The 22967-nt window shown below is 47.2% G+C and overlaps 1 protein-coding gene across 2 annotated transcripts in view; it reads right to left on the reverse strand.

The window, feature by feature from the left end:
• Positions 1-22967, reverse strand: part of DAB1 (DAB adaptor protein 1) — a 1070166-nt gene that overhangs the window by 16075 nt on the left and 1031124 nt on the right. The window contains exons 12-16 of one of the 2 annotated variants that reach the window (XM_070405218.1): positions 17056-17106; positions 16923-16970; positions 11571-11633; positions 9066-9174; positions 3799-4347 (exon numbers count right to left, since the gene is read on the reverse strand). In XM_070405218.1, the coding sequence (XP_070261319.1) occupies positions 3799-4347; positions 9066-9174; positions 11571-11633; positions 16923-16970; positions 17056-17106 (820 nt within the window). The remainder of the gene's footprint in view (positions 1-3798; positions 4348-9065; positions 9175-11570; positions 11634-16922; positions 16971-17055; positions 17107-22967) is intronic. The other variant, XM_070405219.1, reaches the window with a different exon arrangement.

The following is a 22967-nucleotide window of genomic DNA, read 5'->3' on the forward strand; positions in this document are numbered from 1 at the left end:
ATTTATTTCTTGAGAGAGTGGAAGGGAGGGGGGGAGGAGGAGAGAAAGATGGAAGGGAGAGACGGGGAAAGACACACAGAGAGAAACATTGGCGTGAGAGAGACACATCAATTGGTTGCCTCCCTCACACATCCCTGCAACCAAGGTACAAACCCTTGACGGGGAATCAAACTTGTGACCCTTTGGTACTTGAGCAGACACTCTAACCACTGAACAATCGGCCAAGGAAGGAGCACTGGAGTTTAACACTGTCTGACACTGTCTACTCAACTGTGTTATTCTGTTGGAGGTTTACTGTCGGTCTAACTGATCCTCCACTCAAAACATATTAAAGAGGATGGTGATGGAAAAGAGGACAAAAGGCTGGTTTCACTCATTTTCTTTAAAATAAAATATTAAGTTTTTCTCTCATTTAAAAGGAAGTCTGTTTTGTTCCATGAGATGATTATGGAACAAACAAGTTAGCGTGGGTTTAAGTGAGATAAGCTATATGGAAACACTCTAAGTTGTGGACGTTTAATAGTTATTAGTATAATTCAATTCTGACTTGTGTTTGAAGTGTTTTATTGCTTACCAAAGGCTCAGAACCCCAGCTGACCTGCCAATTCTGAGAGATTCATACTTACCGAGTGAAATCAATAGGGAGCAGAACTAGGAGTTAATTTATGCAAGTGTCTTAACCTTCAGGAGGTTTTATGGACTATCTCCAGCTCTAAAACAGTGATTCTCAAATTGGGGCAATTTCACTCCCAGGGGACACTTGGCAACAGCCAGAGTCACTTTTGACCATGACTATCGTGCAGATGTATAATACCACTGGCATCTGGTGGGTGGAGGCCAGGGATGCTGCTTCACACCCTACAATGCACAGGAGAGCCTCCTCAACCAGCATCAATAGTGCCAAGGCTGCCAAACCTGCTCCCAGACACACCAGTAAGTGGGTGTCCTTGGTTTTGTCTGTTTCATTCTCTGCAACCTTCCCCTGTTATAGATACTATGCCAACAGTACAAGACGTGTAGGGATAATGAAGACACACTTCCTGTCCTCAAAGGACTTCAACTCCCCTCTGCTGTTTGTGGCTGGCACACTGAAAGAGAAATATTTGTTTTCCAAAGATGCTTGCTTATTTATGCATGACTGTCATGTATTTAATATTTCATTGCTTTTATTCATTATTCTTCCTTGAAACATTGAGATGCTCCCCCATGTAGATCATCTGGCCTGAGCAGAAGTAGGTTGCTTATCCATTTCAGAACAGTATCCTCAATCTGACTGCAATGACAGTATCTAATTATGTGAACATTAGATTCTGTGTGTGTGTGTGGACAATTCATGGCATTGGCCAAGAAATGATCCGTGTCAGTTGTGACAGTAATGAAAACGTCAAACTCATTGTTCCATGAGCCTTTTCTTTCTCCTTATCAATTGTCAAGGCACAGGCTGAACCTGCAGACACCCTCCCCAAACAGTGTCGACCAAGCACAAGTGTGTTCAAGTGTATCTGGACTGTGATTGGCTGCACAGTTCTGGTTTCCCAGATGTTTGCAGCAGAAAAGTGAGCTGGGCTAGAACCACTGAATATCAGAAGTGGAATGGGGCACACTGCCTATCACTTACTTTACCTACAGCATAGCTGAAGTTAAGAGAAGTCCTACCCACACCCAAGGACACAGCGTGTGGTGGAGGAGCCAAGATTAGAGCCCTGGTCCAGAGCTCTGCACAAAACCACTCCATAAAACTACATGCAATAAAAAAATATACAATAAAACTATTTCAAACCCTGTGAAGTATACTACAGAATGTTTTAGCAGATGTACCATTGAATCCTTTTAATAATCCCAAGCCCAAGATAGATGAGGAAATCAAGGCTCAGAGAAATAAAATGATGTGTGCAGAGTCACAAAACTAGTAAGTAATAAAGCTACTGTCCAGTTCCCAGTCCTGAGCCTCTTGCAGGCCATCATCTTTTCTCGCTGACTAGCCTCTAAGCTTTGAGTCCCAATCTGGCTTCTGCTATACTAATTGTAGGAGGCCTTATGGTTGCTATATCTCTGCCCTAACTTTTTCCTGATCTTAATGTTCTAATATTTTATCCTTGTTTCTAAAATTATTCAATTCACATATACCATTCATTTTTATTTTAACGAGCCATACAAAGATCCTGTATCATTGCTGGGCTATACACAAGTGAGTGAATGAGTGAATAAAAGAATGAATGAATGAGCAAATGAACAGAAACCTAAGAGGCAGAGTGATGTGATGGAAAATCAACAGGTTTATATTCAATTCTACCACTTTGTCTATTCTCTTTGTCTTTGGATCTCACTTTCATTATCTGTCAAATAGGTCTAATGCAACTTGTCATAAGCATTGTTCTGAGCATAAAAATAATAAATGTAAAGCATGTGGGGAGGTACGGATGTTATAGTAAGAGTAACATAAACAAAGAGTCCTATTGAATACTAAAGGCCTGAATCATGAAATTTGTGCATGAGTAGGGCCCCTAGCCCTGGCTGGTGATTAGGGCTGATCAGGGCCTTCTGGCTGCTGGCCAGGGCCTCCCTTTGTTCTGCACTGCCCCCCCTGGTGGTCAGCGCATGTCATAGCGAGCGATCAGTCTCCCAGTCAAACTCCCACAGGGACAATTTGCATTTTATATCTACACTAATAAAAGATAAACATGCAAATTGACCGTACCTTCACTATGCCTTAAGCCATGCCCACCAGCCAATCAGAGCGACTATATGCAAATTAACCCAACCAAGATGGCAGCCGGCAGCCACGGAGCTGGAGCAAGCAGGAGGCTTGGTTGCCCCAATGATGGAGGAAGCCAAGCTTCCCACCTGCCGTGGCCCAGCTCTGAGCTCCACTCAAAGCAACAAAGTTTCAATTATAGAAGGTAAATAAATCCCAGAATAAAAAGAAAAAAAGGAGAGGCTGGGAGCTTCCATTGCCGGGGGGGCTTGGCCAGCCTGAAAAAGGCCCTCAGCCCCTCACCCAGACTGGCCAGGCACACCAGTGGGGACCCCCCACCCTAAAGGGGGTGTGGCCAGCCTGAATTCAGCCATCAGCCCCTCACCCAGGCTGGCCAGGCACCGCAGTGGGGACCCCCACCCTGAAGGGGGTGTGACCAGCTGCAAACAGCCATCAGCCCCTCACCCAAGCTGGCCAGGCACCCTAGCAGGACCCCCACCCTGATCCGGGACACCCTTCAGAGCAAAGCAGCTGGCCCCCGCCCGTGCACCAGGCCTCTATCCTATATAATAAAAGGGTAATATGCAAACTGACCCTAAGAGCAGAAAGACTGGGAATGACTGGTCACTATGACACACACTGACCACCAGGGGGCAGACACTCAATGCAGGAGCTGCCCTCTGGTGGTCAGTGCACTCCCACAGAGGGAGCTCTGCTCAGCCACAAGCCAGGCTGATGGCTGCCAATACAGCGGTGGTGGTGGGAACATCTCCTGCCTCCTCAGCAGTGCTAAGGATATCCGACTGCAGCTAGGCCTGCTCCCCGCTGGCAAGTGGACATCTTCCAAGGGCTGCCGGGCTGCCAGAGGGATGTTTGACTGCCAGCTTGGGCCCGATCCCCCAGGGAGTGGGCCTAAGCCAGCAGGTGGACATCCTCCAAGGGGTCCCAGACTGTAAGAGGGCATAGGCCGGGCTGAAGGACACCCCCCTCCCTGAGTGCACAAATTTTTGTGCACTGGGCCTCTAGTATATAGATAACTAAGATTAGTTCTCTGAGCCCAGACACAAGGCATCACTCGCACTAGGTTTAGGAAGGGCACTCACGTGAGTTGGTTGATGGTGTGGTAGACGTCACAGGGGTCAAATTCAACTGGGAGATGTCAAAGTCATCACAGTCATCTGTATCCTGTGCCACCCCGACTTTGCTGAAGTAACTGGAGAAGGCCTCTGAGGTACAGGTGAGGGAGGGTTGGTCGGGTTTGCGGGAGGGCACGGGTGGAGGCTGGGCCATCTGGAAATCCTTAAACATTTCTTTCCCCATTTTCTGTCTGGGCTTGTCGGTCTGTGGACTTGACTTTGCGGAGTCACCCGTGGCTGGGACGGTTGCGAGGGGAGTGAGGGGACCTTGGAACATGGCGGCTGGCAAAGGCATAACAGTTTGTGTGGGCATGAAGGCGGCTGGCGGAAACTGCCCGGCCACAGCTGGCCAGGGCTGCTGAGTGGCAGGGAAGATACCTGGCTGGCCCCATGCGATGGGCTGAGCCCCTGGCATCACCTGAGCGACTGGTGGCTGAGCACCCATGGCGATCTGCTGTTGCACGAGGGGCTGCTGGCCCCAGAAGGATGGGAGGACGGCGCCCATGGCAACGTAACCTGAAAGGTGGAAAAGGAAAGTCAGGCATCCTGGGAAGGAATGATTCCTGGAGTCAGGTGACTGGCCAAAAGGTACTGAGCAAACCCCTGAGTGTCCAGCTGTGTGCTAGGGACTGGGGATGCAGGGATGACTAAGACAGAAGTCCCTGCTCTCATGGAGCCTGCCTGCCAGAGCAGTGGTCAGGGAAACCTCTCTAAGGGAATGACTAGTAAGCAGAAACTAGACTGCAGTGAGAGAGCAAGCCAGGCAATGTGTGGGGGTGAGAACAATACTGCCAGTTGTTAAAGGCTTCTGACATCACACAGCCTCCACAGCCAGCGTGTCTCAGTGGGAAGGGCAGAGGACTAGGAACCAGGCCTGGCTGGGTTTGAATCTTGCCTCCCCTTTTTGCTAGACCCAGCACTTCATCCCCATTTTCAAATCTTTTTTCCACTGGCACCTTTTCCTCCAGTCAATGGAGACAACACTCAACTTGCTCTCTCTTGCCTCTGCTGGTCCATTTGCCTTTAGAAAGCATCTCCTACTTCTTCGTGTATCTACCCCTTATATACTCTTTGAAACTCAGTTTAGCATCACCTCCCTGTTCCCTGACCTCTTGGCTCACACTTCTCTGAGCTTCCACAGTCCTCATGTTCATCTCTCTCATGGCACTTGTCACACTGCCTTGTAATTGCCTGCTTATTCTGTCTTCCCTCTTAGACTAGAAACCACCTTATAGCAGAAACTCTTTATTTTCTCTCCCCTAGCCCTTGCATCTAGCACAGTTTGGGGCACACATTGGCTGCTCCATAAAAGCTTGAGCTGGTGAAAGGCTCTCTATAAGGTGAGTGAGTCATAGTAGAATGAATACCTCACTGCATCCTTCCAGGGACGCATCTAGACTCCAAGACCTGTAAGTGCTGTGATCTCTGGTGAATCTACTGTTGGTGGCAGGACATTTTTCCCCCCTCATCATAATTTTTTTTCCTACAAGGAACCAACAGATGGATTGTGCACACTTTCCTGGAGAGAGCTATTAGCATGTCTCTGTGGCTTCATGCCATCTGTTTCAGACCAAAGTACAATATTCAACAGGAAAAAAGGCAGCACAGGGTAACTGGGTATCATGTTGGAGAACATGCAGGTCTCACTTGCTTTTCCTGTGGGGGGCAGTGCCTGCCGCCTGGGCTCCTCCCAGACCTGCTTCCTCGGTGCTCTGGCCACACAGCATTGCACATGCCTGATGGGACACCTCCGTGGCAGGACTGTGGCAGCCCGGGACACAGGGAGCCACTTGGCGGCTGCCACTGCAGCCACATAACAGCTCAGACTGTTTACTCATTAACGTTCCACAGCAGAGGGAGGAGGTGCCAAGGAACATCTGTTTATGCCACTGAATCGAGATCAATCATAAACCTCCTTGCTGTGAAGTGAAGAGAAACACCTGCATCACTGCCTTGCAGTGAGATTTTTAAAAAGTGTTGAAAATTGCAATTTATAACCAGATTCTGGTATATGCTGGGGACATACTCATTATTTGATAAAAAGAAAAAAAATATCAGACTAAAATGTAGGAAAAACACTGAAAACTAAGGGAGTACCCAAAATATATATAGAACTTGCATGGTGCCTCTCATCTACATTATTTCATTTGACTGACTGATTGATTCAGTCATTCATTCAGAAATATTCCTACTGGTGCCAGCACTGTTTTAGACTCTGGAGATTCAGTGAAGAACAAAACAGTTGAAAACAATCCTTGCCTTCGTATAGCTTACATTTTTAGAGAAACTGCAGCTTCATGGGGGAGGTTTGATGCAGCTACATAGAGCACAGGGAGCAGAGCAGGGCTCCCGCTGAACAGGTAGCAAGCATCAGGTGAGTGGTTTCTTATGGAAACACTGCCAGGCACTGCTTTAAATATTTTACTACATGTATTAACTTTTGCAGTCCTCAGAACAGCCCCACGAGGTGGAATCCTTATTCCCATTTTACAGATACGTTTCCTAAGGCTCAAAAGAGATTGAGCTGAGTATTACACAGCTGGTTAGTGGCGGGGTCTCACATTCTCCAGGCCCCCAGGTTCTGGGGCTAGCTCTGCCATGTGCAGTCAGGAGGCCAAGGACCTAAGCTTTATTAGATTCATTTAAAAAAAACATTCCAAGAAGATAAAGGGAAATAATATAGGTACGACAAGATGAATTTTCTTCTATTGTAGGAATCAGAGTAATAATAATAATAATAATAATAATAATAGAATTTTCTACATGAAGCATCTACAAAATACCAGCCTTTTTCAAGGTACTCAACTTTCCACTTAATCCTCATGATATTGTTGCAGGTAACTATTATTTTCAATTCAGTTAGAGAGATGAAGAAACTCTGGCTCTGACAGGTGAAGTAATTTGCCTAAAGCTTATAAATACATGGCAGAGCCAGGATTCAGACCCAGTCCATTGGCTGCAAACGCCTCCCACAGCCTGTCCATTGTACCACATGCCCCACTCCATTGCCCCGTCCACCTGTCACTGGCGCTACAATTAGGGGACAGGTGGACAGAGATGCAATAGCTGCAGAGATTTTTAAGGCCAGTTAAGGAAGGAGAAAGGCAAATCATTTAACACCAACTGAAGCCTAGTTTTGCTCCTCACTGTATTTTAAGTAAAATAAGAAAGCAAAAATATGCTAATTAAAATTAATTTTAGACTTATGTTCTAAAACTTGGAAGCTTGGAAGCAACCTATTCACTTTTTTTTTTTTTTTGGTAGCTGTATAAACCAAATCTGGACGTGCGGAAATGACTTGTCCATAGTTTGCAACAGGGCTGGTCAACCAGAAAGATTAAAATCTAGGCCTTCAAAGCCCTCCCCTGGCACAGGCTTGGGGACAGGCCCAGGGCAGTGCTACCTGGCACAGGCAGGTCATCAGGTGCTTCTCATCAAATATTAGGGCTGGAAGACATGCACAAGCACCCAATGGAGACCGGAGGAGCCAATCATCCCTCCTCTGCCTGGAGTACTCCTAACCCCGATACCTGCTTGGCTCTTGCCCTCACCACTCCCAGTCTGCTCACGTCTCTTCTTAGTATGAGCCCCTCCTGATTATAACCTCTACTCATACCTGCCCTTCACCTGCTCCAAAGCCCACAGAGCCAGCTCTACATTTTCTCTTTGTCCGTACCACTTATCATTGTCTCACATGTTATTTCTATGTTGTTCTTTGTCTCCCTGCTAGGAAGTAAGCTCTTTGCAGGCAGGGATCTGTGTGTGTGTGTTGTATTCTCGGACACCCCTCAGGCACCTAGAACAGAACCTGGGACACAGTGGGCCCTCAATAAATATCTATGGGACAAATATGCCTGGGAATTAGTGAGTTTAGTGCCTGGGGTTGCCATCACTTGTCCAGCATATCTTCATGAATGACACAGCACAGGGATTCTGAACACAGGGCTGGCAGCACAGGAACATGGTGCATTTCTGATGGAAACTGCTTCTCTTATTTAAAATGACACACAAGGAAATTTAAAGATCCTTTTTGGGTAAAGAAAACTATTCCTCACCATTATCCTGTTTTAAAAGGATAAAACATTCAATTGGGAAACTTAGCAACTGAATACATTCTAGGCTAGAATTGCATCTTCTAAATTGTAAGCAGATCCAGTGGCTACTGACCTTTGCTGCTTCTCAAAGTTCCTGGTGATCCCTGGGCTCATGAGGAGTAAGTGTAACTATTTCAGAACAGGGTCTACATTTTTAATTCACTTTGAATAACAACAAGGTTTATATTTGGTGGCAAGAATTTGTTTCTAACACTGTGTAATTAAAAGTAATTATTTATAGAAAAAATGCAAGAAGATTTGTATTCTAGAATAGTTAAACTCCATTTCCTATTTATAAGATTACAGTAGAAAAAGAAAGATGAAGCTACACATTTCAAATATGTAGTTAATGAGAGCGAAAAAGTCTAAGTCTCCCCCACATGCAAGAAGTAGAACTAGTCCCATCTTTGGCTGTGTCCACGCCATGAGGACTGGCCACATGGAGTGCCTGATGCCATCCAACCGAGATGCCTGAGCTCCCACGATTTGTAGCTCACCTTTAATACTGTTCCTGTTGTAAAGTAGTCTATGCTTTTCATAAAAGAATATTTGGAAAAGAGAACAAATACTTTCTGAATCAGCGGTCGCCAACCTTTCAGACCTCATGGACCACCGGTTGGTGACCGCTGTTCTAAATCACTAACAGCCCCATCATCCTCCCAATTCACCATGAAGTAGTTTGCTCTGTCCCTTAGGTTTCCTGTATGGGGACCCTCGCCCTCCTGAATCTCCACCAAACCAGGAAGCAGATCACGTCTGTCCATCAGAACGCAAGAGGTCTTTGGAGAACAGACTCACCCACTCCCCTTGGCCACCTCTTCTCCTCTGGCTCAGACAGACAGGAAGAAATGGACTTGTGCTGATCTGCATGGCTATGTGTGAACCAGGCTCCCTAAAGCTAATCACCTGAGTAACATGGAATCTTGACCATTCCATGTGAAGGCCATCACTATATTCCAGCCAGCAGCATACCAGACCTCTTTGAAAGGCGCCACCCTACCCGCCACCCCATGGCAGCTTCTCAGTGTCACCTGAAGAGTTACGAGAGAACAGTGCTTCCACAGGTGCTCTGGAACATCTGGCGGCTGGTCCAACCCTTTCTGTAAAGGAAGGGAAGCAGGTGGAAAAAAGAGGGCTTACCTGAGGGTACAGCAGCAGTGCCGAAAGATACAGAACCAAACATGTCTGCACTCGCCGGAAGTGTCTGAGATGAAGACGGGATAAAGGCATCACCTGGAGTTGCAGGAGTCTGTCAGAGAGAGGGGGAGGATGCATGAGGCTCCTGGGAGACCTGGCTCAGCGATCATCCAGGATGGGAGGCAGCTGGTGCAGGAACATGTGTGTGTGTGTGTGTGTGTGTGTGTGTGTGTGTGTGTGTGTGTTTGGGGGTAGGGAGGATGCTGCAGAAACCAGCCAGGGTCCGGCCACTTAGGTGGTGTGCAAATCACTAGCTGGTTAAACAGATTATCTGTAAAATGGGCAAAGTGATACCTACTCCTAGAGTGACTATGAGGATTAACTGAGGTCATGCATTCAAATCACTCAGCACCATGCTGAGGCATATAGTAGGTGCTCAGCAAACGAAGGCCAGTATTGTGACTATTTAGTTTGAGCCCCTACCCCTTAGGGGTGTTTTCAGGCCTTCAAATTATCCCATAATACCTGGCTTTCCTCCTTTAGATGCAGTCAATCCAAATTGACATAATCCACTCAGAATCTACTACTGTGCACCCACCAGCTCTGGGCTTGTCACTTAAAACACAGTCAGTAAATAGTTGTTGACAAAATGAACAAATAAAGTTTAGGAACTGGAGCAGAGGTACTTGTATCTTGGTGCCTCCCTGAATCTTGCCTGAATATTCACTTGCAAGAAGAAGTGTAGATTTCCAAGAATATAATTTTAAAAAAATGCCTGAGCTGTAAACTGCATAGGGCCTGGCCCAGGCTGGGGTTCCAGGAAGTGTGAACTGTTGGGGAAGGTGAGGGGCACTGAATTAAAACCATCAGTGTGCAGTTTCTTTTTAAATGTCCTCCCCTATTTACAGAGGCCCTTTGCCTACAGTGTATATTTATTCAATGACATAACATTCTTAGCCCCCCCACCGCACCCCTACCTCACAAACACACCCTGAGGATAGACTGGGGCAAGCAATTAATCCTGAAACCATGGCAATTAGACAAGGCCGTTTAGACTAGCAGCTTGTGAGAAGAAGGGCATTGTTCTGAGGATAATTAAATACCCATTTGGACTGCACTGGGGTTCAGGGCCAGGAACACAGCCATGAGATGCTGCGTAAGCACTTTTAAACACAATCAACATCATTCCCTTTTCCCCTATGTGACCTTGGTGAGTCACATGCCCTCTATGGGCCTCAGTCTGCTCATCTGTAAAATGAAGGGAATAAGGTTAGAAGATCCCTTCTGGCCTTTCTAGCTCCATAGCCCAGGGTTCTGACATTCCCAGTGCCCAGGACACAGCTCTTTCGCCCAGGGATGGAGCAGGGATGAGACTGGCTAGAGCTGCTGGCTTCCCTGGAGATAGGAGCTACTGTCCCCGCCTTCATGGCTGCTCTGGGCATCAGGTGTTGGGGGCAGAACAGCTGTGTCTAGATTCCCTGGTGGCAGCTGGGGGCAGCAGGGTCTCATGCCATCTGTCCTCAGTGGTGAGGTTACAGCCTTTTCTCTGTGAGGCGCATCTCGCCAATGAACCACAGCACCATCCCTGGGTTTGCACAACTGTGCAGTGCCCTGGGGAGCTGCCCTCTGCCAGCAGCTTCAGCTGGTGCAGCTGTGCTGACTGCGCCCCACCCACCTCAGGGAGTGGAGAGTGGGGGGAGGAGCTGAAGGGGCCATCTAGCTGGCTCTATTGTTTGCATGGCTGCAGGGTGGCCTTTGAATGCACCCAGTTCTCTGGGTTTCTATTTGGTTTTGGTTTTAATACCCTTTTTTCTTCTTTTCATTTTCAAATGAGGGCTTCCTGCCATCTCTGTCTCTCTGCCAGCAGTGACTGAGGTGCCTGCTGAACCTGGCGCTGGGAATCCAAAGCTTTGTGAGAAGGTCAGTAAAGCCAGCAGGAAGGTTGAAGGGAGAGAGGAGAGAAGAGAGAGAGAGAGAGAGAGAGAGAGAGAGAGAGAGAGAGAGAGAGAGAGAGAGAAGAGAGAGGAAGTCAGAAAGAAAGGAGAGAGGAAAGGAAGAAAGGGTGGGGTGAAGATGCTTCCTTTACTGGGCTGACCACCTGGCCATGCGGGCCAGGGTAGGTGCTGTCAGATGCCTCATGGCCTTGCTGTCCTGTTGGGTTTCCTGCCCTAATCCCAGCTAGGTAATGTGCTCCTGCAGGCAGCGGCCACATCCCATTCATGTCTCCGCTGCCCAGCATAACAGCAAGTCCCCGGGTGACCTGTAATTGCTAATGCACGGATGTATCTATTTCTCAAAACAGAAGCCTGTATCATAACTCCTCTTAAAAGATAGCCTAGGAAATTGAGATTTAGAATCACTAGTTATTTTTCCCAGATCACACAGCTTGAAGGAGCCAGGGCTGACCCCCACCAGCAAGCCTCTGCTACAAAGCGCACATGCTTTTCCCTGGGAGACCGAAGAAGGGAAGGGCAGGGATGCGGGGCACAGAGGGCGGTGCATACTTACGGGGGGAGAGGTTATATCAGGAGGGGTAGACATGTCCCCAAAAAGTTCCAATTGGGTCACAGCCTGAAAGGACATAAAAGATAACGATGTCACCAGGAGGAATACTGCTGCTGCGGGGGTACTTCTTGAAACACAGCATCCTAGGAGGACGAGTATTTCTCTTTCTCAACATCCCTACATAAACAATAAGCCCAGTTGGTCATTGCTACACCTCATGACCCTAGAGACAGCACCTGGGATGCGGTCAGAATCAATTCTTGCTCCAATGTGTCTGGCTGTTTATCCAGACTCAGTCCAGGAGATCTGCGCTTGGCCGCCTCCCATCAGCAATACTAAGACCCTTCACACGTATTTACCACCGATGCCAGCGCTGTCTCCCTTCTCCAGGAGATAACACAAGAAGGCAGTCACATCATTGGTTTTTCTTTCATGCGTGTGTTCACTCGTATACTTAGCCCTTCACACACTAAGTACAGTAAGACAGACTTCATGGCCACCTCTCCGTGCATGCCCCCAACAACAGTGACCCTGAGAAGAAAGCATCATCATCATCCTCATTTCTACAGATGAGTAAACTGAGCCTCACAGAGGTGACCTCAGAGAGGCTAAGACTTAAGTTTTCTCCACGTGGGGTATGCAGTCAGATGACAGTCCCTGAAAAAGTCTGTCTTGAGAATAAAAAATATAGTTGGAGGGAAAGAAATCATAGTATTTAATACCAGGAAGGGCATCAGAAACAGCCCAGTGCATACACTATTAATCAGTCCTCAGAACTCCATGGCTGCAGTCACCATGTCATCTACATTCCCATCCATCAGCCAGTAGCTGTGGAGGAACCCTTTAAGATACACTTAGAAATGAATCTGCAGACTCTCCCAGCTGCAGAGACCGTGGGGAGTCCCCAGCCAGGATCCCAGTGGCCTGACTTAAAGTACATAATCATATGCTTTGTGCAAACCTGCCCACTGAGGGAAAACCACCCTGCTCCTCCTTGGATTGCACAACTCTCATCAGGGGAACCTAAAACCACTCATTAGAAAGGACAGCGCGCATTGGCCTGCTTGCCATGCAGGGCCCCTGCACCTGAATTCCTATCTCTACAACTCACCACGAAGAAGGGAACGCTCTCTCCTACAGGCAGGTGAGGGGCTCTGGCTGCTGGACAAGGTGTCCACCTGGGCATATGTTTGGGTTCTACCACTTCCGATCTATCTCTGCCACTCCTCAGAGCTGCAGTTCCCTCACCTGGGCAATGGGGATGATAGTATCTCCTTTGCAGATTTATTGACAACACTAATAGCAGGACTTTCTTTGGAGTTTGGCGAAGCCCGGTTTAACAGGTACCAAAGGCTCTTTTGGCTGAAAGCAGCTTAGCCTGGCTAACTCACATTCAACTCTTCCCTTTAAGCTTTCAGACGAGCAGTAGTGCCTGGCATAAAGCAGGGCCCTGTGCATGGTGATTTCCTTCCCAACCATGCAATGCTTTTTCCATACATAGCGGACGAGCAGTAGGTGGTGGGCACTGTGCTAGGTGCTGGGAACAGAATAAATAGAAATGCCAAGTTCCTGCCTGCAGGGAGCTTACAGTCTGGTGGGACAACCCATAGACAGAGCTAATTTCAAGGCATTGTGGCAGGAATGGCAACAGATGTCTCCATGGGCCAGCCTAGGAGGGACCAGCCAGCTTTTGGCAAAGAAGCTCAATGAGGGTTTTCTCAAACAAATAGCCCTGATCTCAGTCCTGAAGAAGAGGAGCAATCAGCCAGGCAACCAGGATGAGGAGGGGTCATCCAGGCAGATGGAAATACAGGAGCAAGAGGGGTAGCGGCCCCAGGCTATCTAGCACTTTGGTTGAACCAGCGAGGGTGGAGAGAGGAGCAGGAGAGGAGACCAGCGAAGGGGACAGGGCCCAGCTTGTGTGAGACTCAGCACATTTCAGTCTTTTCTGCCCACTCTCTACCAACCTGATTCTCTCCCAAAGGATAATGGTCCAAGGTAATGAGATGGTAAGAGGGTGGCCAGCATGCTGGGTGCTCTCCCAAATCTGGCTGGACCCTAAACACTCCTTGTTTCCTTAGCTTGCTTCCATCATTTTACATTATTTGGTGAAACTGTCAATCCTTTAGACTTTCTCTCAAATTCACAAGAGTAATAACTCTAAGTCAAATGAAGCTTCTGGGCTTCCTACAATTGGAACTTAGTGCTATTAAAATGGTCCCCACTATTTTCACTGGTAGGAAAATATTAAAATAAAGTTAATAATTAAGTTTCACAATTTACATTTCAAATGTGTTGACCTCATGGCACACTGTTGCTAACATTGTTCATATAATTTACTGGCTCATTTTCTCCTTAAACACAACATTTATTTATTTATTTATTTATTTATTTATTTATTTATTTATTTATTTTCGTTTTTAAAGATGAAAACACAACGTTTAAAATAACTCTCGTTCTTGAGATGTAGACTTCCCCCTGCCTGATGGCTTTCACTCAAGGACTGAATGAGAAAAGCATGCAGAGGCGTAACACATAGATTGTTATTTCATTCCATTGGACTTGCTGTTTAAATGGAACCTTGAGTTAATTTAAATTTTATATAAAAATGGACTCTTAGGCTATATAATTAAAAATAATTCTAATGGCTATATGTGATTGAGAATCTGGAGTAACATCTCATCTATTTTAACAACTTCCTTCCCCATGTTAACCCCTTCGAATAAGATTGTCATAATGAATCACTTAAGGTTCTGAAGAGAATAAAACTAACCATCAAACATTGTACAGTTTACAATACACTTGGTGATACGTTATCATTGCGTTTGATGTTCACCGAGCCCCATGACATCGGCAGCACAGGTGTCTCTCTCATTGACTGGATTTTGCAGATGAGCTAACAGACCAAGAGGTTAAGTGACTTGCCTCTGACCCGTGAGCTAACAGAGCTGGGCTTGACCCACAACCTGAGCAGCATCTCGTTTATCTGTCACGTCACAGAGCCTTGGTTACCTTCCTACCCTGTGGAAGTCCAGCTCCATAGTGCTCTCTAACCGGCAGCTGAGCTCCTAAAAGGTCTGCCACGAGTCACATCCATCTGAAGACGTCACCTGGAAGGCCGGCTCAAGGTGCCTCCTTGCCTTTCCATTACTAGCACTTCAGACATATTCAGGCGAAGACAGACTTCGCAGTTGCTGGCAGATTCTGCCCCTTCTTTAGGCCTGGCATTGTCCAGGGTAAGAAGAGTGACAGCGGAAGATGCCAAGGCCAGAGACGGAGAGGATGGGTAGCTTGGGTGTTGATGGGGCATCCCATCAATGTCTGCATCAGGCCTGTCCCTCCACAGCCATCCTTTGATACGAACAAGTGATGTTTTCACAAGAGTATCTGCCGTGTTACACAACCACTATTCCAAGGTTAGCCTCCGGGTCCTTCGTTCAACTAGAACGCATGGGCCACGAAGTTTCAATCGCACTGTACATGTGTACCCGCACGTGGTATTTTGTGGAAGAGCCACACTCAAGGGGCCAAAGAGCCACATGTGGCTCTCGAGCCGCAGTTTGCCGACCACTGAACTAGACTATGGCAACTAGACTCCTAGCCCCTCCTACAGAGAAATTCTGAATGCACCACTGCTGAAGGCTGAGATGTCCTTGACTGACCCCAAGTCACATTCTTACTACCTATGTTTGGCATCAGGAGGTCCTTCATTTAGGAAAAGTATGGCGCATCAGCTACTGTGCCAAGAGCAGGGGATACAGGGAAGAATGAGGCACGTTCCTGCTCCTACTCTCATGAGCTGGTTACTTGAAGGAAAGGCAGGCCTACAGATATAATCAGGGCAGTGCCATGAGCCCAGAAGCACAAGGGCTATAAAAGGAAAGGCCACCTCAGGCCTTTGCACATGCTTTCCTCCTACCTAGAACACCAATTCCTTCCCCCATTGCCTGTCCACCCATCATCCTTCAGGGGACAAATTAGAGGACTTTTCCGCCCCCCTGGGAAATATCTCCTAACTCAGTTTGCACCCCATGGCACTACTCAGAACAGCTGTGGGATACTTTTATTTCAGTGGTCTCAACCTTGGATACACACTGAAATCACCAGGGGGAAAATACTGATGCCTTCTTCACACCCCAGGAGATTCTGTACAGCCTAGAACCTAAAACTTTAAAAGCTCTCCTGGTGATTCTAATTTGCAGCCAAGGTCAAAAACCCTAGAAGCCTCCCAAATACCCTCTGGGGTGATCATATTCATTGGCCTATATATCAGCCAAGCTGTACACTAGTAAATATTGGTTGTAACCAGTACATCTACTTCAGGGTATGCTGACTGAAGAACAATCTTGCGTGTCTTTTATTCCCAATGGGGCACTTAGCACATGCTGTTTCTGTGTTTGAATACCACTACACTGTCACACTATCTACATTCCCCTAGGCCTGTGGTCGGCAAACTGAAGCTCGTGAGCCACATGCTGCTCTTTGGCCCCTTGAGTGTGGCTCTTCCACAAAATACCAGGTGCGGGCGCGCACATACAGTGTGACTGAAACTTCGTGGCCCATGCACAGAAGTCGGTTTTCAGCCTGGGCGAGTCTATTTTGAAGAAGTGGCGTTAGAAGAAGTGGGGGGTGGACATATAGAGAGGATGAACGAAAGGAGATAGACGAAACAAGTATACAAGACAAGTGTGGATGGGAGAGTTGGAAGGGGTCGACCTCAGCGAACGTACCTCAATCAGATTGAGGACGTTTTTAGCAAAGGCCAGCTTAGGAGTACCCTAATTAAGTTAATAACGATGTACCTACCTATATAGTTTAAGTTTAAAAAAAATGGCTCTCAAAAGAAATTTCAATCATTGTACTGTTGATATTTGGCTCTGTTGACTAATGAGTTTGCGGACCACTGCCCTAGGCCACCCCACCATACCCTACTCTTCCCTCCCCTACCTTCCCCACCCACCCGACCTTATCCTATCCTATGCTACGCAGTGTTGTACTGTGTTGTAGTATGAGCGTCTTCCTCTTCACTAAACCTACAGCCATTTATCAGAATGCCTAGGACCTGTTAGGTGCTCAAAAAATATTTGTTGAATGAAATTAAGGAGTATCACTTCCTGTCCAATACACCCTCTTTCACATACACATACACACTTGCACACACACATGCACACATGTGCACACACATACATACACAGTTATTATTTGAACCTATTGCAGGGCCCGCCAGGACTCATCCTGGGAACACTAGAACAGAGCCGAGCCGAGCGCCTGCTCCTCATGCAGGCTGGGTGGGGATGCTATGGGATGCATGTCAGTGACCAGAACAACCCTCACTTAAGAGCCTGGAGGCCTTACCTTCGTTGCCTCAAGAATCTCATCAATGTCCGAGGGCAGGTTTCTGTTCTGTAAGCACAAGGCACGACTTATGAGCATGAAATGAACGATGGGCAATGACATGAAACAGCTCACAGGACCCTCGCACTCTTACCGGGGTGGCCGCGGCAAAGCGTTCTTCGAAATCCTCCATTGGCTGGCCATTCTGCAAGTGGAAGGGGCGATGAATGAGGATGAAGTGAATGACACACACACGACAGGGATTAATGAGTTTGATGAGGATGGTATCTACGGCTTATGCTTCCACGGCCTCAGTGGCAGGAGCTGTTGCCAACCTTCTGTGAAAACCCTGGAATGTGTTCCCAGCATAAGCAGATGACCAAACAGAGGCCTGATTAGGACATACAGCAGTGGTTCAAAGTTCATCTTTCCGAAATTACAGACATTACCCAGCCAGTCTCAACAGTGGCAACAGATAAGACCATGTTTACCCTTGAGATTTTTGTTTTAAAAGACAAAAATGTCATCTGCTTTAGCAAACCGAAGTCTTTAGAGCCGCCTGCAAACAGCTGGTTTTATAGGTGCCTTTGTGCCTGCTGTCCCCTCTGCTTGAAATGCTCGTCCCCTCACCCCTGCATGCTCAGAGCTCATCCGATTCCTCAAACCCTGCTGAAGGGCCACCTCTTCCATGAAGCCTTCCCTGATCTTCTGAGTTGAAACTCCTCCTCTGAGAATAACAGCACATCATCTGTGCCAACCCCACAGTGAGCTTCCCGAAGCAGGGACCGCGCTGTATTTACTTTTGAATCCACAGAGCTAACAGAGGGTCTGGCACACAGCAGTGTCCAACAATACATGAATGAATGCATGTTTTACAAGCAGCTGGTTGTTGACCAGATCTAATTGTTTTAATTTTTTATTTTGTTGTTTATAACTGTCGAGTGTTTCACTAAACTACTCCAAAATACTGCTGTCTCAGTACCCATTTTGTGTGGCCAAGTGGCCTGCAGGGGCCTTAAACTGGCTCTAACCCCTGTGGGGAGGCATGTCCCATGAGGACTCCCATGGTAGGTAGTTTGCCCACCACCCAGGGCCTTCCCTCCCCTTGTTACCTCTTAGATAAGATCCCAAGCCTTGCTGTGCTTGGTTTGAGTGGCCTAATCCAGCCTTAGCCCAGGAAATGCAGGCACTTCACCCACGGGCCTAATAAAGGCACGTGCCTTAGGTCCTGTGGCTCTCTCAGGCCAGCCACCTTGACCTCTCCCGGTGACCCCTCCTCCTGGGCCTGTGACTAATAGGCTTCTCTACTTCAATTCCCTTGTGGTCTTTGTTGAACTGCGGCCCTCCATCTGACGCCCCAGAGCTCAACTTAATAAATGTTAATTTAACAAAGTCACCACAATAAGATTTACTATAGATAATATATAATATCTCTGTAAATAGATCTATCACCTTATTTTGGTCTATATTATGAGCTAATTATTCTTTGGATGATTTCCAAGTACTATAACATTAATATAAATCTGATACTATTGACATTACAATGAGTTATAATGCACAGGAATCATGGTATCATTTCCTAATTTTTAGGAGAGCTGGCTGTCAGCAATAGAGGAATGGAGAAACCATCACCCAATAGCCTCATAATACTCATCTGTCAAAATTCACTCTCACCCTCGGTGGCAAACGTGATGTTCTGCCACTCAGCCTCAGCGACAAGGCTGCAAAGCAGAGCCGGGGAACCAGCGTGCCCACCACAGCAGGGCCTTGGGACCAACCATCAGCGAATTCCGTCATCAACCATTGGCTTCCGCCAGGCACTGGCTCCCCACGAGTCAACTGTGGCTAAGAGCAGAGGACGAGCAACCACATCGGATAACCACATACATTATTATTATTATTTGGCCAGCGGTGGGGAGAGACAGGGAGATAATATTAGTTTAAGCGATCCTGTAATCTGTGGAGTGGCCTAAAAGGTTAAGGTTATGTCGCTACATCCTTTATAAATTCGCACACTTCTTGGGATTTATGGCACAGTCCCTACCAACTAGCTCTGGGTCATAACTTTTAATAAAAACATTTTTTAGTGTCCAAAATCTCATTACATCTGTCCAATATAAAGAAGCAAATAGCTTCAGAGCATGATGGATGCATTAAATAAATTTGAAAAACAGCCTGTGGTCGAGTCTCACAAACCCCCCACCACCTAATGAAAACGCGTGAGGATAACCAGTGCTGGTGCGAGCCCGTCACTGTCCTGGTGACAGAGAGGTGGCCTTTGGTGAGCTGCGGAGCTGGGGTGTGAGGAGGCGATTTCATTCATCCAGATGGAGCTGGAGACCAAACGCATGGGAGCCAATGCCTCTCTCTGGAGTCCCACAGACACAGACTGAATCCTGGCTGCGCAGTGTGCTGGCCGTGTGACCCTCACAACCCAATTAGCCTCAGTTTTCTCATTTTTAAAGTGGGGATGATAACGATGACATCCTCTCAGAGGATGAACTGAGATGCAGGTGCAAAGTCTTGTTTGGTGTTTGGCACATAGTAGGTGCTCAATAAATAGTAGTTATTATTAGCATCTCTTCATTCTGTTTCTTTTGACTCATTTTTGCAACGCACAGTGCTTAATGCTAGAAAACTGTTATTATGTAATGTTTGGGGAAAAGAAAGAGGAGGAAGAAACAAATACCCTGCCAGAGCCCCTGTTTAGAAATAGCCCTGCCTGACAGCACAGGCCAGACCGGTGTCAGAGGATGCCCAACACTTCTTCGCCTTAGCTCTGAACCTCTCTGTCTATTCTTGACTCCATCTTCTCCCTCTCATCTCAGTTCTGGCTATAGTATTGTCTGATCATCCTCTTCCCATCCATACATTTTGTCCCTGGCTCCTGTGTTCCCTTCCTGGTTGCCCCTGACTCAGTCATTTCTCAGAGCTTCTTCCTCCCGCACATGGCAACCTGTGGTAATGCCCAGTGCACCACATCCGGCCCATATACTCTCTCCCAGCTGCTTCTCATGGGCAGGACCTGGAACCCATTCCCTGGTCTCCTCACACCCTTGGCTCTTGCTTTGCCTGCAGTTACTACTAGAGTTCTAGTTCACTTAGCCCCATATAAAGAAGCAAATGGCACCAGAGCAGGATTATCCCCAGGCCTTTCGTTCTTATAGATATCCTTCCCGTACTTACTATCATAGCGTGCATGCAGCTTTCCGCTCTGCTTTCAGAAATCAACCTGACACCAAATTTCACTCACAACTTAAACTTCCAGGGAGGATTCAAAGGAAGAAATTCCCATTTTGTTTCAACCCAGTTCTATCCTGAATCTTCATTAAGACATTAAAGTAAAGCTCCCACAGGGAGTTTTATCTCCCCATACTCTCTTTTAGGAGCAGTGGGAACAGAATTGTCTCATAACTGAGTAGGTAACTATTAAGTTCAAATTCCTGTTACTCTTGCAGCCAAAGTGACAGTGGATGAGGTAGGACTTGGGCTGAAGAAAAAAGATGAAAACTTACTATGGCTGCCACATCAGAACCCTGCAGGGGCTCGCACCCCTGGCTGCACAATGCGATCCTTTGGGGGAGCTTTTGAAAACCTACCCATGCCTGAGCCCCACCATCAGAGATTTGGACTCTATCAGTCTGGGGCAGGGCTCTGGCATCTGTAGGTTTGTAAAAGCTCCCCAGGTAATACTAATGCACAGCCAGATCTGCTGATCACTGTGCTGGGGAATGGACTCTCTGCAGGAATAATTAGTGAAAATCCCACTGGGAAAACGGAAGGCGTCTTGATTGATTATGTAATTGACTAATTAATTTCTTCAACAAACATTCACCGGGCTCTCTCCTCATGCCATGTCCTGGCGAGGCACTGGAGCTACAGAGATGAGTAATGTCCAGCCCCTGCTCTCCTGAAGCTCAGAGTGAGCCAGGATATGTCGTCATTCTAGCTTGGGGGTGGGTGGGGTGGGTAGGAGTGGAACAGGGAGGACACATGGCTTCCAGATCTCAACTCAGAACTCAGGCCACTGCTGCAAAAGGATGAATTCAATTATCCATTTAGAAGGTTCAGGAGAAATGGATGAACTTAAGTGATTTGTAATTGCACCACTGGTGGGTACTCCTAAGGCACAGAGTGATTCCAGGCATTTGAATGCATGGGCCTTTCCTTGGGAAGTGATTGAAGAGGGAAGACACCTGCTAATGAAGACTAATCCCCCTGGGGACCTAGGAGTCTATCACCTTTAGCCAAGAGCGAACAGCCTCATTCCCACTGCTTGGCAGAGAGAGACAGGTAAACCTGTTCCGTAATCGAAGAACCAAGGAGCGGAGATTGAGGAATAGAAACTATAATGTTAATAAACGATTTCCTCCAAGAGCAAAGCTGTGGATTAGGACTCGCTGTGATGGTGCAAAGTTCCAAATCTGCACTGTCCCAGGAGGTAGCCAGTAGCTGCATTGTGGCTACTGTGTGTCAAAGCCTTGATCCAAGAGAGGACTTGGTGCCGCTTTGAGGATTGGTCTCTATAATGACTGAAGACTAGCCTTTCATTACTCAAAGCTGGGCCTCACTTTAGCAGCTAAAGGCCCTCCTTCCCCCAGCTACCATGTTAGGAAGGTCCCAAAGGTTGTCCAGAAGGTTAGAGGGTGTAGGGAAATGCCTAGACCTTGTAACGAAAGTTACATCTTCCCTTTGAAGTGCACGCAGGTGTAATATCTCCACAAATCCTTGGGCAATGGAATATTTACACCTGGCTTCCTAAAAATTAGGCCGATCCTTGAAATTGCCTTTCTTAAAATGCAAAGAGAAAGTCAAGATGGGGAATGGTGTGAAAGGGAGTTGCTGGGGCATTAGGGAGGTGTTTTGAGAAAGTCAAGATGGGGAATGGTGTGAAAGGGAGTTGCTGGGGCATTAGGGAGGTGTTTTGAGAAAGGCAGGCCCCTGGACACAGGGCTCTAAGCTGACCTGAACAAGCTCACATGAATACACAGGTGGCAGCTGTGGCTAAGGAATCTGAGTCTAGATTTTGAGTTTCCCAACTTTAGTCTCATACCAAGAAAATGAATTTCCTTGCATTTGAAAGCAATGGATACTTTAAAGGAGAGATTTGATGTTTTTAGGAGATGCGGGGTAGGGGAGTGGAGAGAAGTTAGAAACAGCAGCTGTGAGCCTGGCCGAGGTGGTTCAGTGGTTGAGCATCGAGCTATGAACCAGGAGGTCACGGTTCCATTTCAGGTCAAGGCACATGCCCGGGTTGCGGGCTCAATCCCCAGTAGGGGGCATGCAGGAGGCAGCCAACCAATGATTCTCTCTCATCATTGATGTTTTTTTCTCTCTCTCTCTCCCTCCCTTTCTGAAATAAATATATTATTGATTTACAGAGAGAGAGCGAGAAAGAGAAACAGCAGCTGTGAGGTCAGACTGCTGCTTTTCTATTGCATTTCCTTGGGTAAATTCCTGCATCACCCTGAGCCTCAGTTTTCCTCCTCTGCAAAGTAGGGGTAGTAATGCTTTCAAGGTGAGCTTGCTAAGAAGAACCAGTGAGAAGACTGATGTGTATGAAAAGAATTAGCCCAACAACTGGCAGAGTAAAATCTCAATGGATGTCAGTTCCCTTTTCAAAATTACAGAAAGGAAAGAGAGGGACAGGGACAAGGAGGAAGGAAGAAAAGAGGGTGAGGGAGAGAAGGAAGAACTTGGAGGGAGAGAGGAATTATATAGCTATGGAATGACTTGTTGGGGAAGGTGAAGGTAGGCTATTGCAAAAGTTTGGGAAATGCTGGTCCTGGGAAGGAGTGAAGTCACCTGGAGAAGAAGCTGAAGGTGCAACACGGCCCTCACAGAGCAGATGCTCGGAGCAGGTTCCTGCTCATACACGTTTCCCCACAGTTAACACTGGCGTGGCAAGGCGGGACTGTTCTCCCTCATTCCACCAACCCATGCCCTTTTTGCCTCGCTCTTCTTCTTTCCCATCCCTCGCACCGACTTCAAAACTCGGATGGTAACTCCATGCTTTCACGCCCAGGTTTTCTAAAACACATCCATTATTTTCCTGGAAATATATAA

Source organism: Myotis yumanensis, unplaced genomic scaffold (genome assembly GCF_028538775.1).
Source record: "Myotis yumanensis isolate MYYU_CA2020_CCGP unplaced genomic scaffold, mMyoYum1.0.hap1 SCAF_2, whole genome shotgun sequence".
NCBI classification, from domain to species: domain Eukaryota; kingdom Metazoa; phylum Chordata; class Mammalia; order Chiroptera; family Vespertilionidae; genus Myotis; species Myotis yumanensis.